The sequence below is a fragment of the Chelon labrosus genome (assembly GCF_963514085.1).
Source record: "Chelon labrosus genome assembly, chromosome: 13".
In the NCBI taxonomy this organism is placed as follows: Eukaryota; Metazoa; Chordata; class Actinopteri; order Mugiliformes; family Mugilidae; genus Chelon; species Chelon labrosus.
The window spans coordinates 23,299,685-23,318,364 of record NC_140346.1 but is presented as its reverse complement, the minus strand read 5'-3'; the positions used below and the strand labels follow the sequence as shown (position 1 = coordinate 23,318,364).

Below are 18,680 nucleotides of genomic sequence, written 5' to 3'. Positions count from 1 at the left end.
AACGAAAGCCGGGATGAGTGATGCCAGATGAAACTTTAGGTCCTACCAGATATATACAATTAAATTATCACATGCACACGGACCAGTCTCCCTGTCTCCTGTTCTCTCTCACTATGATAAACCCACAATTATGTTGTCACAGTGAAACAGAGCAGATAGAGGGCACAAGTATTCTCCCCTCCTTTACTTCCTCTTGAGTAGGATGTAAAATCTTTAGTCCTTTACCTAGCAGAGAAAAACTCATCCTGTTCTCCGCATGATATTCTTCATAAAGACGTTGTCCGTCTAATTAACAAATGAGCATCCTCTAAACCTTTAGCGGTTTGTTACACTTGAAATAAATCACTAGTAGCAGCTTAGAGGCCGAGAGCGTTGTGTCACACTTTTGTTCCTCATCCACTTGTTCCAGTCGTACTTGCCAAGAAAGAACAGGAAACCCCCTCTCTAGCGCTGAGGCTCCCTCGCTGGGACTCTATAACTTACGGCCCTTTAACCTTCTCTCACACACATGCACATAAATCACAAATGCACACCAGACTTGTAAATATAAAGCCGCATGTCAAAATTCTCACAGACATTTCATATCGCTTGGCTTGCACGCCCCTTCTAATAAAAAAAAAAAACCCGGTTGCTGTTTAATGGCTTTTCTTAAAATTCATAAAGATGTATGCATTTCCATAGAGTCATGTGTTGCTTATGAGATGCACATGTGATACGGCTATATTTGACTCCAGTAGTCTGAGGGGTAATAATCTTCCTTTAGAACCGTACAGAGGTTTAATGCTCTTTCTGTTGTGCTTGGATTGCAGCCAAGGACATACAGAGATACAGCTTTGGACATGTGGGACATAGAGACTGGACATAAACATGCACAATGGTTGATAGGCGGTTTGTGGTTGGGGATGTGATGCACAAAGGCTGTGTCTTAATCTATGTGATATCTATCTTGGGATATGAGATGAATAACAAATACCTCCAAATTTCAAAGTATACAAGGTTGTTATTACTTCAGTGGGAGAAAGTTATCATGGATTAAGGGATTCCAGTCATGTAGTTTGTAGAAAGCAAGACAAAATGCAAATAAAAATATGCATATTGAGACAGCAGGTGTGCTTTTATAGTAACTGATGGGTGATCTACAAAGACTTCTCGCTCTCTATCTGTGTTTTCCGTCCCTCCAGAATGAGTGTAAGGTCACTGGATCTTGCATAACTGCCAGTGTGGTTGTGCAGTAAGATGTCAATGTTTGTATGCAGTTATCATACTGTATGTAGTGTCATCTTGTTTGAGTAGTATATTTATATCAGTAATAGATCAATTGGATATGTGGCATGTGAAATATAACCACCAAACTCTACTTCCCCTCAGCTACGAGGGTTTAGGCGTCTTTCAACCCACTGTTGAGGTTTTACAACATGCACCGTCACTGTTTTGACTGATCTCACCGCTAGCTGCTGTGGATTAGCATAGCATTTATTTTCAGCTGCAGCACAGAGCTATTTGCAGTTTCAATAACCACCGCATGGTATTTTACGCATCCACATCTGACAGACAGATAAAGTTAGCGATCAGCCGGTAGGACATAGTACGGCAAGGGGCAGCTAAGAAGTTGGGTGTTTTCACCGCAAGACAAGGTAGAGACCAAAAACGGAGCTAAAAGTAGAGAGAATATGAAGTTAGATTCACCAGGTGGATGGAAACTTAAATTATTTTGGATGTTGCACCATATTTTTTGGATTGGTAAAAAATGTATTACCTTAAAATATACAGTAATAGTATTTTTTTGCCCTAAACTGGCCAAAAACTCGGATTAGGTACATTACATACAGTTTAATACAAACAAACCAACAAACAGACAAAAGCAACAAATCTTGAATGAGTCATGCATGATTTGCTTGCCCTATTCCGTTTTAATTCATGTTTACAGAATTTGATACGGCTCATATCAGAAGACAGGATCTGTGCAGAAGTTTTTTATTACTTTGTTCACTTCAGTACATATGAGAAATATCGCTTAATATGTGATAAAATGTTCCCGCAAATATGCATCACGACTGCCAATAAAATTGAACAAAGTCTACATTTTGCTTGACACAAAAGCACCACTCCAAGCCTTGTGTACAGGACAACGGCCGTTGTATTTAGGTTAATACAATCAAATCTTGTAGCTACGTGAGGTCATGTGTGATTTTAAGTGTGTTTAAATGAGTAAAGTGCGAGCAGGACTGTAGTGACTCAGGGAAAGGACAAGCGGGGGAGGAGGCGGGAGACGTTCTGCCTTACCTCATCCAGTCTCTCTCCAGTTGCTGATGCCCCTTTGGTGCCTGTGGTGCTCATGGGACTATTGTTGAATTCTACATAATGAGATCATGTGAAACAAAGGCACTTTGTCACCACGATGACATTTACTGGGCGTCAAGGGGACGCAAACGTTTTCATTAGTTTTCAGTATAAAATTAATATAAAAATTACACTTTTTTTTATTATGCCAACATTTTACTGGCTTTAAAAAAGTACTAGCCATGAAGTTACTAAAAAAGAAAAAGATGTAGGCTGCAGTTAGCAGTTAACAGCGTGTACATTTTATGCTCAACGAAACTGAACAATGCAGGCAATTGCTGTCATTGTAAACTACTTTAACAAGCATGTAGCTGCACTCTCGCTGTTGCATTTTGAATCCTCCCTATGACCAGACACATAAAATGTGTGCCTACTCGGTACAAACATATACTGTATATTGTATTTATTGGGCACAGAGAACCTAAATAAATGCCCAGGCGCTGCGTGGTGTATGGTACTGCATCTCTTCTTCTTTCTGTGTACATAAAATAGACCAGTATGCAGAAACATGTGGTGCAATAAGTGTGTTTAATTGCTGGGAAATTAGGTTAGTTGGATCATAATTAAATGTAAAGTGCAGAACTTTAGTCTCCCCCTTCAGGCAGTGAGACTAATTACACAAACATTGTTGGCCTTCCATACAACTCTTAATCCTTAATATTTTTTACCTGAAGCAACATAGATTGTGTTTTATTCTTTCTGACTGCAAGAGTTGGTGAATTCATAGATCCTTGGTTACATTGGTAACCCTAGTTTCTCTGCTGCAGTAGACTACTCCGACTCCTCTATTTGGTTGCTTCCCTCTTCAGTATTTAGGAGAGTGAATATTGACGAAACAATCTTTTGTCAAATTGCATTGAAAGTCCGATCCGTCAATCATCTTTTTAATTCAGGAAAAAATCTAACTTTGCTTTCTGTATGTGCAGCCTAAAAAGCCTGCATTGCCAACATTGTAATTTAAAATAATATAGTCAATAACAGTCAGAGAGTAAAAAAATGTAAAAATAATTTGAAACGGATTAAAGACACGACTGATAAGCTGAGAGTAAGCATCCACTGTTGAAGACGTGGCAGTGAATGTTGAGACGTGGAAAATTGCCATCGTGATGAATAAACACTTTAATTTCCAGCAGCGGTCGAACATCACAGTCATGTGGTTACGAGAAATTACACGAGGGCTCGTTGAAGTGGCTTTGATCAGACAGCTCTTGGATCTAAGAGGATCATTCCCACACTGCCACGGCTACACAAACCCTTGTGTTAACCGGCAAGCCAAGCTACGATAAATTTTTTTTTTTTCCTCTTTCCTTCTGCCTGTTTGGGCTTCAGTGTGCTGATAAGAGCTGTCCAAAATTTAGAGGAAGTTCCTAGACAGGAGATGACAATAAAGGATATCATAAAGGCTTTTATTGCTGTAATAAAGTATCCTCAATGAGGAGTGTTTCACTCACACACAGAATGTCAGCATGGACATGAGACCACGTCATGTGCAGGTGTGTTTTGAAGTGAGTAGTGTGTGCATTATGTGCATATGCAAAGTGTCTTGCTAAGTACATCTATGTGTACATGACTAACAAGGTGCACACACATTCATACTTCTCCTCCTCCAGCTGATTGAGGTGTACCTTTGTTCCTGTATGTTTACACTTGATATGTTTACTTACACCTTGTAATATAGGGCTCACACTTGTTAAGTCAAGCGCAAGTTTTTTTGTGTATGTATAGAGTGAAGAAAGAAACCATGCCCTTGCTGCGTGACCATGTCAAACTGGTTGAGCCGGCATCAGTAACCCTTGTAAAACGTTTGGCTTCAACAGACTTGCACCTGTCGTAGGTTTGTGTAAATATGACGTTGGCAGGGATGGAGTTATGGAAGGTAGGACCAGGGGATGAATGATGTAACACAGTGACAAAAAGACAAAGGTTGAGCAAGAGCAAGAGCACGAACAAAGAGTCGACAAAGAGGGTTGATGTTACGACTGCAGGTTTTGAAGTGAGCGCCGCAAGGGGTGACACTCAGTTTTCAGGTGACTTGATTAATTTTTCAAGTTAGGTGACCTAGTTTAGTTAAGCATGTACCTGAAAGTTTAGAGGAGTCCATCGGATTACACGCTGACTTCCAGTCCAGTAACCGAGCAGCTGAGCAGCTGAAAACTGAAGCCTGCAAGGAAGTGTCAAAAACTGCAGTTCCTCAAACGGCCACTTGAGGCTGGCTCCGAAAGTGAGTCAATCCCTTTAGACCTTCATGATAAATTAGCCAACTTTTCAGCATAAATAAACATTTTTCCAGCCTATTTCTTGTCTTTCTAGCAATTTTTTATATAATTAACCCATTTAAATTATAACAGGGTTTTAAATTATACATAATTTAGGGTGTTGCCGCTTTGAGTGACAGTAATCTGTTAGTTAGTCTGCTGCTAGTGCTACAAATATTCTCCACTGTGTTTTAGGTTTAGGTTACAGTATTTTCATCTCTAGGCATTGTCTATATCTGTCTACCTTGTGACGGTTCGTCCAACCGGTGGTTGGACCCCAAGGCAGGAGATAAAACCGCGGGTAAAAGTCAATCAAGAGGAGTTTATTCACAAACTCGGTAAGTTCCAAGTCAACAAAACAACAATACAAAAGGGCAAACAAAAGTCGCTGGAAACTCCAGGAGTACCGACAAAAGAACTGAAAAAACGGCTGCCGGGACAGGACTCCGGCTCTCCCTGGGAGGCACTGGATGGAAGGAACAAGAAAACACGAGAGATAAGTCCCAAGTAGCAAAAGATTCTCTAGGCACGACGGAAACCGAAGAGCTAGCACAAACCATGACATGTGGAATTATCTGGCACTGGAGGGAAGCCACAGCCAGCCTTTTAAGGAGTGTAGATTGCAGAGTGAATGCGGCTGTGTCATGAGCTCCTGCCAGAATCCTGCCCAGGTGAGCCTAATGAGGGAGGGAGAGAAAGAGAGAGCAGGAAAAGAACAAAACACCAGCACTGGAAACCCAGGACCATAACAGTACCCCCCCCTCAATGGGCGCCACCTGGCGTCCTACCTGGCTTGTCCGGATATTTGAGATAGAAATCAGAGAGCAACTGGAGGTCGAGGATAAGAGATCTGGAAACCCAGGAGCGTTCCTCAGGGCCGAACCCCTCCCAGTCAACGAGGTACTGATAGCCTCGGCCCCGCCTGCGGACATCCAGGATCTCCTTGACCGTAAATGCGGGTTGACCATCAATGATGCGGGGAGGTGGGGGGGAGTCAGTTGGGGGATGGAGAGGGCTCTCCACCACCGGCTTCAGAAGGGAGACATGGAAAACAGGGTGAACCCTGAGGGCTGCTGGCAGCTTTAATCGGACGGCACTGGGGTTAACGATTCTTTCGATGGGATAGGGGCCAATGTAGCGAGGAGCAAGCTTCCTAGAATCCACCTGAAGTGGAAGATCGCGGGCCGACAACCAGACCTTCTGTCCCACTTGGTAATCTGGAGCTGGAACCCGGTGTCGGTCGGCTATGCGACGATTCCTCGCAGTGGTACGTTCCAGAGCGGCCCGCGTCTCCCGCCAAACTCGTCGGGCTCGGCGGAACTGAGCCTGGACAGAGGGCACTGCCACTTCAGCCTCCTGGCTAGGAAACAGCGGGGGTTGGAACCCATGGGTGACCATGAAGGGGGACAAACCTGTGGCAGAGCTAATCAGGGAGTTGCGGGCGTATTCAACCCACGGCAGGTGAGTGGACCAGGAAGCCGGGAGACGTGATGCCACGCAGCGCAGTGAAGCCTCCATATCCTGATTCGCCCGTTCTGCTTGTCCGTTGGACTGGGGGTGATAACCGGATGTGAGACTGCAGGTGGTCCCCAAGGACTGACAAAAGGCCTTCCAGACTCGGGAGGAGAACTGTGGACCCCGGTCAGACACGATGTCCTCAGGGATGCCGTGGAGGCGGAACACATGTTGCACTAACAGATTAGCGGTTTCTAAGGCCGATGGGAGTTTAGGAAGGGGAACCAGATGCACGGCCTTAGAGAACCGATCTACAATGGTCAAAATAGTTGTGTTCCCGTCAGATGGAGGAAGACCCGTGACAAAGTCCACTGCTATGCACGACCAAGGGCGGCGGGGAACAGGCAGAGGTCGCAGGAGGCCGGCCGGGGGGCGATGTGAGGCTTTGTTGCGGGCACAGACAGAACAGGCGGCAACAAACTCCCTAATATCTGCAGACATGGATGGCCACCAGAATCGTTGTTGGACCAAAGAGATCGACCGATGAGACCCAGGGTGGCAGGCGAGTTTGGAAGAGTGACCCCACTGGAGTACGGACGGCCTTACTGCCGGAGGAACAAACAGGCGTCCGGGTGGGCAACCCTCCGGGGTAGGATGTTGTTTAAGGGCATCCCGAACTTCCTGCTCCACCTGCCAACGAATGGCACCCACAACACAGGAGGAGGGCAGGATGGTGTTCGTGGTCACCTCTTCTTCCTCAGGAGGCGTGAACTGGCGAGACAGGGCATCAGGTTTCAGGTTCTTGGGTCCAGGTCGATAAGTCAGTGTAAAATTGAATCGCCCCAGGAACAGAGCCCACCGAGCCTGGCGGGAGTTGAGCCGGCGAGCCGAGCGGAGGTAGGACAAGTTTTTATGATCTGTCCAGACAATAAAGGGGTGAGCTGCGCCCTCCAACCAGTGCCGCCATTCCTGGAGAGCCAAGACCACTGCCAGCAACTCACGGTTCCCCACATCATAATTCCTCTCAGCTGGAGAGAGTCGACGGGAGAAGAATGCGCAGGGGTGAAGTTTGTTGTCCGCAGGGAGGCGCTGGGAGAGGACGGCCCCCACTCCTGAGTCAGAAGCGTCGACCTCCACGATGAATTGCATCTCTGGATCTGGGTGGACAAGCACAGGGGCATTAATGAACATTTTCTTCAAGTGATCAAAAGCTGACTGGGCATCGGAACTCCAAGCAAAAGGGGCCTTAACAGAGGTTAGCTGAGTAAGGGGGGCAGCTACCTTACTGTAGTTTCTAATGAATCGCCGGTAAAAATTGGCAAAACCAAGGAAGCGTTGCAGCTGCTTACGAGACTCGGGAGTAGGCCACTCTGCCACTGCCTTAACCTTCACTGGGTCTGGGTGAAGCTGCCCCTTCTCAATAACATACCCCAAGAAGGTCGTTTTGGTGACATGAAATTCACATTTGTCTGCCTTCACAAACAATCTGTTCTCGAGCAGCCGCTGGAGCACCTCCCGGACGTGTTCGATATGTTCCCTGGGGTTGCGGGAGAACACCAAAATATCATCTAAATACACAAAAACACGTTTATTTAACAAATCACGTAAGACATCATTTACAAGTGCCTGGAAGACAGCAGGAGCGTTAGTGAGTCCAAAAGGCATAACTAAATACTCAAAGTGTCCAAGGGGAGTGTTGAAAGCTGTCTTCCACTCATCTCCCTCACGGATTCTCACGAGGTGATATGCGTTTCTAAGGTCTAATTTAGTGAAGATGGTGGTGTTGTGTAGTGGCTCAAAAGCAGAGTTCATAAGTGGGAGCGGGTACTTGTTCTTTATTGTGATGTCATTCAAACCTGCGTAGTCAATACAGGGGCGGAGCGATTTGTCCTTCTTTTCAACAAAAAAAAAACCTGCACCCACCGGAGAGGAAGAGGGCCGAATAAGACCGGCGTCCAGGGATTCCGTGATATACTTCTCCATAGCCTCCTTCTCAGGTTTGCTGAGATTGTACAGCCGCTTGGATGGGAGAGGTGATCCTGGAAGGAGGTCTATGGAGCAGTCGTAAGGGCGGTGAGGAGGGAGAGAGAGGGCCTGGTCCTTACTGAAAACCTCCTGGAGGTCGTGATATTCCTGGGGTACGTTGACCAAGCTAATGTGTTCCGGTGTGGTGGGGTTCCTGGAGTCTGGACCGGGGATAGCTGACCGGAGGCAGTGGGCGTGGCAGTGGTGACTCCACCTCCGTATCGTCGATGTTCCCCAGTCCACATGAGGGTTATGAGTCTTCAGCCAGGGTAACCCCACTACCACCTGGGTCACAGGAGAGGAGATAACATACAGTTCAATATGTTCTTGATGATTACCAGAGATCAAGAGTTTCAGAGGTTCTGTTTTGTGTGTGATCAGTGTCAATTGTTGGCCATCTATGGCTAAAACCTCCTTGGGCGAGTCCAATTCCCTCAGGGGTAGATTGTGTTGCTGAACCAGGCCCGAATCAATGAAACTTTCGTCGGCCCCACTGTCCACCAGCACATGGACTGGAATGGCAAGATGGGGCCGGAGCAACATACCTTTGAGATAAGAGCGGGAGCCAGTTCTGGCCGAAGTAGCCGTGGACCGGACCACCTGGGTTCTCTGGCGCGGGGAGGAGTTTCCGGAGTTCTGAAGATCTGGGCACTTGGCCAATATGTGTCCCTTGTCGCCGCAATATATGCAAAGACCTTGTCTCAGGCGTCGCTGCCGCTCCGCCAGAGTCAAGCGGGCGCGCCCCAGCTGCATTGGTTCCCCTGGAGGTCCCATCGCTGTGGGTTGAGGCCGGCCGTCGGGTTCCGTGTAGTCAGTGGCAGGGAATGGCAGCCCCTTATCTCGTTGGTGGTGAGGAGCAGGGTCGAATAGTTGTAATCCGTCACTGGCTCTTTCCCTGCGCCTTTCCCTAAGCCGATTGTCTAAACTGATGGCTAGCCGAATCAGTTCCTCCAGGGAGGTAGAATTGTCCCTTACTGCTAGCTCGTCTCTTAATTGGTTGTTCAGGCTTCTGCGAAAAATGGCCCGAAGAGCACCATCATCCCATCCACACTCCGCCGCCAGAATGCGGAAGGTGATGGCGAACTGGGCCACAGGTTGGTCACCCTGCCTGAGCTCCAGTAGCTGCCCCTCAGCCTCTCTGCCTCTGACTGGGTGATCGAAAATCTGTCTCATTTCTCTGGTAAATAGCATGTAATTCGAGTACAATTCGGGTCGCTGGTTGGAGACAGCCATGGCCCATGTAGCTGCCTGACCGGACATAAGGCTCATAACATAAGCTACTTTAGCTGAGTCTGTAACATAGGTTGTGGTCTGTTGGCTGAAAACAAGTGAGCATTGGTGAAGAAATTGTGCACATGCCCCTAACTGACCCTCATACCTGGTGGGTGTGGGAATGAATGGTTCTCGAGGAAGGGGCGCCAATGCTGGATTAGACTCGGCTGGAGTGGGCGGTTGAGGAGGAGTTGCTGGGGCTGCTGAAGTGGTGAGCCGGGCAACGATGGTCTCTAGTCGCTTGTCGAGCTGAGTCATACCCATGGTGAGAGAGTCGAGACGGTCTGAAAGTGAGCGTAAAGCGGAATCATGCTGTCCCACCATCGCTCCCTGTTTGGAAAGGACGTCAAACACGCGGTTAGTCTCCGCGGGGTCCATTGTGTGGCCAGATAATTCTGTGACGGTTCGTCCAACCGGTGGTTGGACCCCAAGGCAGGAGATAAAACCGCGGGTAAAAGTCAATCAAGAGGAGTTTATTCACAAACTCGGTAAGTTCCAAGTCAACAAAACAACAATACAAAAGGGCAAACAAAAGTCGCTGGAAACTCCAGGAGTACCGACAAAAGAACTGAAAAAACGGCTGCCGGGACAGGACTCCGGCTCTCCCTGGGAGGCACTGGATGGAAGGAACAAGAAAACACGAGAGATAAGTCCCAAGTAGCAAAAGATTCTCTAGGCACGACGGAAACCGAAGAGCTAGCACAAACCATGACATGTGGAATTATCTGGCACTGGAGGGAAGCCACAGCCAGCCTTTTAAGGAGTGTAGATTGCAGAGTGAATGCGGCTGTGTCATGAGCTCCTGCCAGAATCCTGCCCAGGTGAGCCTAATGAGGGAGGGAGAGAAAGAGAGAGCAGGAAAAGAACAAAACACCAGCACTGGAAACCCAGGACCATAACACGTCTTCTGTAACACGATTCGGTTTCCAAGATAACGTCTGAGTAAATACAGAGGAATGCATAACTTTCAGGAGAATTGAATCAAAGTAACCTATTTTAAAATAAACTGTCCAAATTGTAAGAGTTTGCAATATTAGTTTCCGTGCAGCAGAATTGTTCCAGGTGGCTGGAAGTAAACCAGAGGAGCACATGCGACTCTATCTTTGCAGCTAAAACAAGATTGTCTTACGAGGCCACCCTGAGGGAACTCTTGCTAATATTCACAATCTAATTTGCTAACAGAAGCTGCAAGTTAATTGAATTCTCCGCTTTAAATTTGAATTCTGTCAGATATTATACCTCAACGTATTCCTCATAAGGCGGATAACTCAATCTCTGCTTGTCGCCTCGTATTACCACATGATGCCGTGACAAATATCAAACATTATTTATCACTTTAAAGCATATGACGCCTCTGCCTGACACCAACTTAATTGTAAAAATGTCTCATCTCCGTCCTGAGTCTTCAATCTCGGAGAGTGGGTAATAAAGTAACGTCAGACCTAGATGAAAAGTGTGGGCTGTCTGGAGTTGGCAGACAGAACGGATGGGGCCAGGTACACTTCCCCCCCACCCCACCTCTTCGCCTGACATTGCATATCTAGCCGTCTCTTCCAGTTTATCTAGCAGGTCAAGGATCCTCGAGAACTGTATATCAAGCAGCTGTTTGAGGATGGCTGCTTCCTCCAGATAAGAAACTCATCACTCCTCACATGTACAAGCTGTTAACAGAGGTGGCAGAACTGTGTGTGTGTGTATGTGTGTTAAGGCTTGTATGGTTACAAACACATTCTTGATGTGCAATCAGCAATCAATCAGTTTTAATAATATTACTAGTATGATATTGGCATTTATTTGCTCCACTTTAGTAGTAGTATTAGTTTACAGGCTACATATTCCATTTATTGTCTGCATAGTTGGAACAATGAGAAAATAAAAGCTTGATACACTTGCTGAAACCAGCGTCATTCCTTCAATGTGTGAAATAGGAGCGGTGTGACGGACTCCGGAGGTTATCCCCCTTGAGTTGGTTGGCGAAAGCTCATATCAAAATCCTAATTTAATATTGCTGGGATATCCCTTTGCTACCAGTAATTAAATTCCTTTCTAAGCATTGTACGGGTGAGGAGTTAATCCTCACGAGGACACAGAGGGACACAGAGATTACTGCAGCATATAAACTTGAAATGGCTGTTTTATACTAATAGGATTCGTTTAGAGCTCATTAGAAGATTGACAAATTCTATTTTCACAGCAGATGGGGACGTTAAAACATTGGGGAAGCAGTGGTTTATAAGAGTGCTGTTAACTGTTTATAAGCACGAGCGTTTAGTTTTTAAATGGAAGGAAGGATGGGAAAGGTTAATACCTCGAACTCTGCATGTTTGTGGACGTCCTCCGCTCGCTGTCGGTTCAGGATGAATTCAGCCTCGTTCGCCACCCGAACTATGTGGTCCTTCATGGCATGGCACAGCAACCTTAGATGAGGGAGTTACATGCATCAGACTCTTCCTTGTCATATATATGCACAAATGTGTAGAGATTTTATTGGTTTAAATCTGCTGTAATCTTGCAGAAGGAGCAGGGTTAAGGCAAATATTAGCCCATCAGGATCGTGTAACATCCTGCTTGTTGAAAGAGCAGACTAGTAAACAGCATCATCTGTCTGCGTTACGTTGCAAGGCTGCAGGTCAGTGACAGATCCCTCTGTAGCATTAAGGAGGGAATAGAGTGTCATTAGAGCGCTGAAGCCTGTCTGGCATACTCTGATTGAGTGTGCATCCCTTCCCACTGACCAGAGCATCAACCCGGCGCCCGTATTGCTGACGAGTCTGGCCGTGAACAACTTCTCACATGGCTGACTCGAGAGGCCTCGGCGGTCTCCACCCACGTTCACGTTTAAATTCTGGTCTCTTTAATAACCGAAAACACCGCGGATATTGTGTGTAGATTACATGCCATTTTACACACCATTAGGCCAGCTTTGTTTTAATTAAAACAGCCCCTTGTTCCTCTCCAGCGCTTGATACAGATTGTAATTTTCCCTCCCGTCCCGATGAGAGGCAGTAATCCCGAGGCTGCATTCATCAGCTGCTGTTGCCTCTTTAACTGTTGACAAGCACTCATTAATAGACAGAAGTTCACTGTTCAAAGACGGGAGGCTGACGACGACGCCGAGCTTTGTTTCGAAACCAAGAATAGATGAGAGAGCGAGCTGACAAGTGATGTTTGGAGATGGAAAAAAAAAAAGACATCTACGCTCTCTACCACACTTATTTTTGTTAGGATTTTAAGTATAAAAATTAATCAGTGATCGAATTGAACGTCAGGAGGTGCCTATAGAAGCAACAGCATTTTGAGAGTGGTAGGGATCATAAACATTCATAAAAGACAATCAAAATCCAGACACAACATTTTTGTGTCTGGATTTAGTCTAAAAACACCAATTCTTAACAATCAGCTGGATTTTTGAAATGATTTTCATGTTGAGAAATAATTTTCAGCAGGGTAGATCCTAAATATGTCACTAGGTATCAACCGGAGGCAGAAGTAAGATAATAAAATCCCCATCTATTCATGAGATGGCTCGCTTCCAAACTGATTTTATTATGGAATAAGCTTAAATAAAATGTAATATCACTATCCCACCAAACTAATCACTGCATTTTTCATAATAGTGGCAGCACACCACCACCTAATGCATCTGTTAATGCATGTTGCACATACAACAGCTACAATGTCAGTGTCAGCCACGCCTTGTAAAGCAAACAGATTCACCAGACTCCAGCTACACCTCTAGATCTGTCAAGTTAGGCAGAGTAGGTGTACAGAAACTAAAACTGAAAAATTATCTGTCTGTCAGCAGCACCCTGGACAGCGCCGTGTGGCCTCACTGACCAAAGCTCTTTGTTCCTGGGCCAGCAGGAGACTCACAGAAGCCTGGCCGGGCTGGAGGAAGAGCCTGGGCATAGAGGAGGCGACGAGGCCAGATGGGTCAGCAGATGGGCAAGGAGGCTGAGCCGCCGTTGATCTGCTCTACGGAAAAAAAACTCCGGCCACACCCAGCGAGAAAGAGGGAGGGAGACGGAGAGAGACGCAATAAAACACAGAGAGGCAGGTGATTCAAGTGGCCGCCTGCTCTCTAGTGTTAATATTCTTACTTCATCCAGCCACAAGAGTCTTATTTACCTTTACCCCCAACAGAGCAGTCAAGAGGGGCAAGAGGTTTAGAGCTAATCTACACCGGACCACTTCTTTTTTTATAGCTGCCAGGGGTGAAATAATAATAACATACACAAGCGGTACAAAGGAGGGAAGAATAAACTGCTGCTCAGGCGTGTGATTCAAGCTTATATATTACAGGATACATACCTTCCTTCGTTGATTAGCTCAATGAATGCCAGGCCTGCATTCTTCTGAATTGAGTTCTGCCACTCCTGAAATGAAAAAAAAAGTTTGTTTATTCGCGTAAGCCTTCATCTGTTAATGGTTTGTCAAATGCTCTGAAGACACAACACATCCTTTTAATAAATATTACATGTGGGTTTAAGATAAATCAAGACAGTATGGCCGCTTTTTGCATCCAGGGAAGAGTAATAAGTTATGAAAATAGCACAATCTTAGGGAGATTTGCAAAGTAAACCAAAAGTTAAAATAGAGTATACTTATCAAAATACTATTTTGCTCCAATCTGCAACTAGATCATCCAGAAATGCATCTCATTTCACCCAGCAAATTGCATATTTCAGCTATAATTTAGATTAGGTTTCATAGCTTGTAATTCAAGTAGGTAAAGAAAGCATTTAGTTGATATATCCTTGGAGGAAATAAAGTGATGTCTATAAAAAGCTGAAATTCTGCACCACATGTGAGACATCCTTTCTTCCTCTGTGAAAAGATCTGTAAACACAGGAGAGATGTAATTGTGGGATGAAACTGTATCCTCTCGCTTAAATACAGCCATTTCCTCTGTCCCTTACAGTGACAGATTACTGAGCAGGCTCACTGAGCCCTGCAGTGTGCGCCTGGAAGGGATCCGAGCCCTGGGCCAGAGTGCCAGCACTTGCTGTCTCACAACATGCTCTGGAAATGATTAAAAAGCAGTTTGAGAGCGCGCCTTTCACTGTGGGAAATTCAGCTCTCCTGTAACCTCACTGAGGTGCAAATCGAAGGGAAAACAGAGAAGGGCACAGTTCAAAAGAAGAGGGAAAATAGAAGAAAATGAAAGGAAAAGGTTTCTAGTTCTAAGGGCTTCTAATGCATATGCAACTCAAGGTTATTCACCTATAGAATATATACGTAGAATACAGTAGAATCTATGTTCAAAACAGTGATCCGTGTTGTTTATTTCCTGTCAGTGTCTGGACAAGGTAAGCAGCATTTGTTTTGTGTAGTACCAGAATAACTGACATTGACATTATTATGTATGGGCACATGTTTTTGTACACAGTTGTCGTGACTGACACATACTGGCTCGCGCAAGAGTACACAGTCTGACCCTGCGATGCGTTAAGTCAGGGAGATGGTGCTGACAAACTGCTGAGCATCTGGTCTCCAAATGTTCCCCATGACCCCTCTCCTCCGCTACAGTATCTGCCTGGAATAGGCTGTTGTTGATTTGGACAGGGATCACGCACAGCCAGTCTTCTAAGGTTCCACTCGAGCCGCGCTCACGTGACAAAAATAAATACGGAAATCGAGGCAGATGTGACACCGGGGGCACCGCTAGGTAAGTGGCAGCAGGGCAGCGGGGAGTATAGCATGAAACTTGGCTATCTTGTCTGAGGTTTGCTTGTTGACAGGCGAGATAGCGCTTCACAGGCTCTCTTATTCTCGTCTTTTTTTTTTTTTTTTTAACTGGAGAGCAGAAAAATCCCAGAGGAGGCTGCCTTTGATTGCAAAGATTAAAAAAAAAAAGAAAAAGTCCTCTGCTGCCCATTTGAAGGGAATTAGGCCTGACGTGCAACTCCTTAAAAGAGAGATGTGATCCTTGATGTAAATGCAGACCATGACCAGGGTGCAGCACCTCTGGCTATTGGAAGTTTATTTAGCAGCCAAGATATGAAATGCTTTGTCTTTAACTTTCTCGGAGCAAAAGAGAGCACCAATAAACAGCATCAGCCGTGACATATTGTTGTCCTTTATTTTTGTTATGACTAAGCTAATAATTGCCTGCTCACATATCCAGCAGGCATTCTCCTGGTTATGTTTTAGCAGACCTGACAAATGTAGTAGTCACTTGCTTTTTGGGTTAGTTTAGTTTCCACACACACACACTGCGGTTGGTGTTGTATACACTTAATCCTCCTTTGTTGCTGAAAACAGTTGCCGGCTGCTACTGGAAACAATGGAAGTGATGAAACTGAAGAATAGATTTGCGTTTAAAGCCAAAATAGCTCCACGGCGTGAGAGAGCAGGTGAAATCTTTGGAACACACATGCGATACTGATCGCTGTTTGACAGTCACTGATAGTGCTGTAGGCTCACTTGGAGCAACGGTGCCACGCTTCATTCTGTCTTTGAGAGAGAGAGAAAAAAAAAAAAACACCATCTAAAATCCCACAACTCTCATCCCAGCGAACAGCTTGCTGGCCTTGAAAAGAATCTCTCCTCCCACTTTCATCTTCCTGAAATTCAGCAGGGCACTAAGTATTTGTGGTGTTTCAATCCAACCTGTCAGTGCGCGGGAGCCTTTGCTTTTATCTGCTCTGCTTTGCTCCGTTATACTCTCCCACATCTGGAGGCCTTCCATCACTAAATCTCTGTGGCTCCACTCTAGATCCCCCCTCCTCTCCCTCCCTGTATGTTTAAGCTGTTACAAGAAACAGAGCTGCTTGACCTTTTCATTCAGCTGCCCAGGCTGAGGAGAGACACACAGTGTCTGCAGCCGTGGCCAGCCGCACGATGATTGCCGTGATTAGTATGCATAAATAAGAAAAGGCAGATCATTAGCACTAATTTATTCATAAAACTGACAGGTCACAAAACAGAGAGGGACTAAAGGTCAGCTAAGTGCCCTCCTTGCTGTCTAAAAACATTAAAGTTGAAATATGTGAGGGGACATGTCAAAGTTGGCATTTTATAGTGATGTCAGCCAAAGCTCGTCCTGCATCTGAGAAGACTTGCTGCGCTTTTTAAAAATCACCTGAGGTGCAGCGCGTGCTACCCGGAGACATTAAAGGGATCGTTCTGTTTCTTTGAAGTGGGGCTCTGTAAGGTACTACAGTCAGTGCATTACCTACAGTAGATGTAAGTTTGGAGAGGCCAAGCAATGAAGTGCTGCGGATGGGGTCAGAAACAAAACATACACCGATCAGGCATAACATTATGACCACCTTCTTAATACTGTGTAGGTCTCCACTGTGCCTCCAAAACAGTTGTGACTCGTCAGAGAAGGGACATAGGCCTTCTGAGGGTGTCCTGTGGTGTCTGGGAACAAAATATTGTTAGTGGGGGCCTTTGAGGGGAGGGGCCTCTGTGGATCAACCCACAGATACTTGATCAGTTTGGGATCTAGTGAATCTGGAGGCCAGGTCAACACCTTGTGCTGTTCTTCATGTTTTTTTTTAGTTGTTCCTAAAGCGTTTTTGTGTGTGTGTGCATGTGTCAGGCTGCATCCTGCTGGGGATGGCTGCTGCCATCAAGGAGTGTCATTGCTATGAGGTGGGGGTGCCTGGTCTGGTCTAGGTGGGTGCTACATGTCTAAGTAACATCCACATGAATGAATGCCAGGTCCAAAAGTTTCCCAGCAGAACACTGAATTGTCACAAGATGGTTTAAATGTCATTTACTTCTCCAGTCAGTGGTCATAATGTTATGCCTGATCAGTGTATTTTAGCCAACTGAAACAAGCAGCACTTAAAATAAGTATAAATTATTATTATATTTAAAATACTATCACCACTACTTTGCTGGTATGTCGCTCTCTTCAAAGTCACCAGACTCCAGTCACAAAAACGGTAATTTTACCAAGCAGAAACACAGGAGTTGTTGGTCTACTGATGTGTTTTCACATTTACTTACTTCAGATCTCATGTGTTAACACACCAAAGTCACATAACTTCACAAACAAACTAACCAAGGCAGTGGTCAGGTGGCTTTGACGACAACATAGTATACTTAAACTGATACAGATACTGCCATATGTGCTGGTAATCTCTGCTTCTCCAAACTGCAGTCATTCCAACATCCATCTACTGCAGGGAATAAATTGACTATGGATAAGTACCTCATACACCACAATTTAAAAGAACCTAACTACCCCTTTACTATGACTATGAAAATCAAATCATATCTGGTCATGATCAAACAGCTCCACATGTATAAGCTTTGACACCTGAAAGAAGTAAAAAAAGAGAAGAAACCCATTATTAGATTAAGATTTTTTAAATCATATTAGCGTGTAACATAAGCGTATTGATTCCAAATTGTAGATGCAAAGCAATGGCTAATCTCTATTTGAAAGGTTGTAGAAAGACACCGAGCTACATAGTCCAGCTCCGAGGCCTCGCTGTCTGATCGATATCTCAGCCTGGGTTTCATCCCCAGAGCCTCTAATGGCAGGAACCTTTGGAGCCGCAGTAATGCTATCTGTGTAAATGGGGGATGGACTCAGACCCTTAACAGCATGCTGACACTCTCATCTGCAATAAATCCTAGAGCTGGAAAAGCACAACTTCCCACAGAGACACTACAGGCAGAAAAGCAGCACAAAAAGGAGCCCTTCAAAAAACCATCAAAAGAGCAACAATGATTCAATGCTGGCTGCCGCGTTTATGCACATTTTTTTGAGGAAAGCCCCTGAATAATGGCCTCCACATAACACAGGCTGAGCTCCCTGCTGAAGAGCGCTTTGGACTGGCGGATACCACGGAGCGCGCACATAGTGGCAATCCACCTCCTCAAGGCTCTGGCCACGCAGTCTGGATCCACAAAGAGGCACCAAGTAATGGCTTCCTTATGGGCTCCCGATGCAAGACTGATGGGCTGACAGAAGGTATGTTAAATATCTCCTGTTCTAACTGCTACATCAGGGCTCTGACCTTCTCTAAAACATGGGCTTAACAAGAGATTCAGAGGGTCAGCTCGGAGGTGATCAGTCACAAGCAGGGTTGCATGAGGTGGGGCTCGTTCTCTGGAGGAGGGCCTGGGATTAAAGCTCTGGGGTGTAGTGAGAAAGTCGGTGGATTCTCAGAGAGCTGGATGCGTGTAGCATCTGTTTGGACGATTTTCTTAAGGAATATATTTTACAATGAGAATACACTGATAAAAATCTTGCAGATAATGAATAACTGTTGCCAATATTAAGACAGGCTTCTTCAGATGTATACATTTACAAGATATCTGGACTGAATAAAGAATATATATATACAATATGTGTGCAAAAATATGCAG

The 18,680-nt window shown here is 45.4% G+C and overlaps 1 protein-coding gene across 1 annotated transcript in view; it reads right to left on the bottom strand.

Moving 5' to 3' along the window:
• nbeab (neurobeachin b) overlaps window positions 1–18,680 on the bottom strand; it is a gene marked incomplete at its 5' end in the record, with an annotated part of 190,781 nt that overhangs the window by 67,504 nt on the left and 104,597 nt on the right. The window contains 6 exons of the mRNA XM_084558818.1: window positions 5,384–7,207; window positions 7,400–7,618; window positions 7,964–9,393; window positions 9,454–9,677; window positions 11,656–11,764; window positions 13,659–13,723. Of these exons, the coding sequence (XP_084414944.1) occupies window positions 5,384–7,207; window positions 7,400–7,618; window positions 7,964–9,393; window positions 9,454–9,677; window positions 11,656–11,764; window positions 13,659–13,723 (3,871 nt within the window). The remainder of the gene's footprint in view (window positions 1–5,383; window positions 7,208–7,399; window positions 7,619–7,963; window positions 9,394–9,453; window positions 9,678–11,655; window positions 11,765–13,658; window positions 13,724–18,680) is intronic.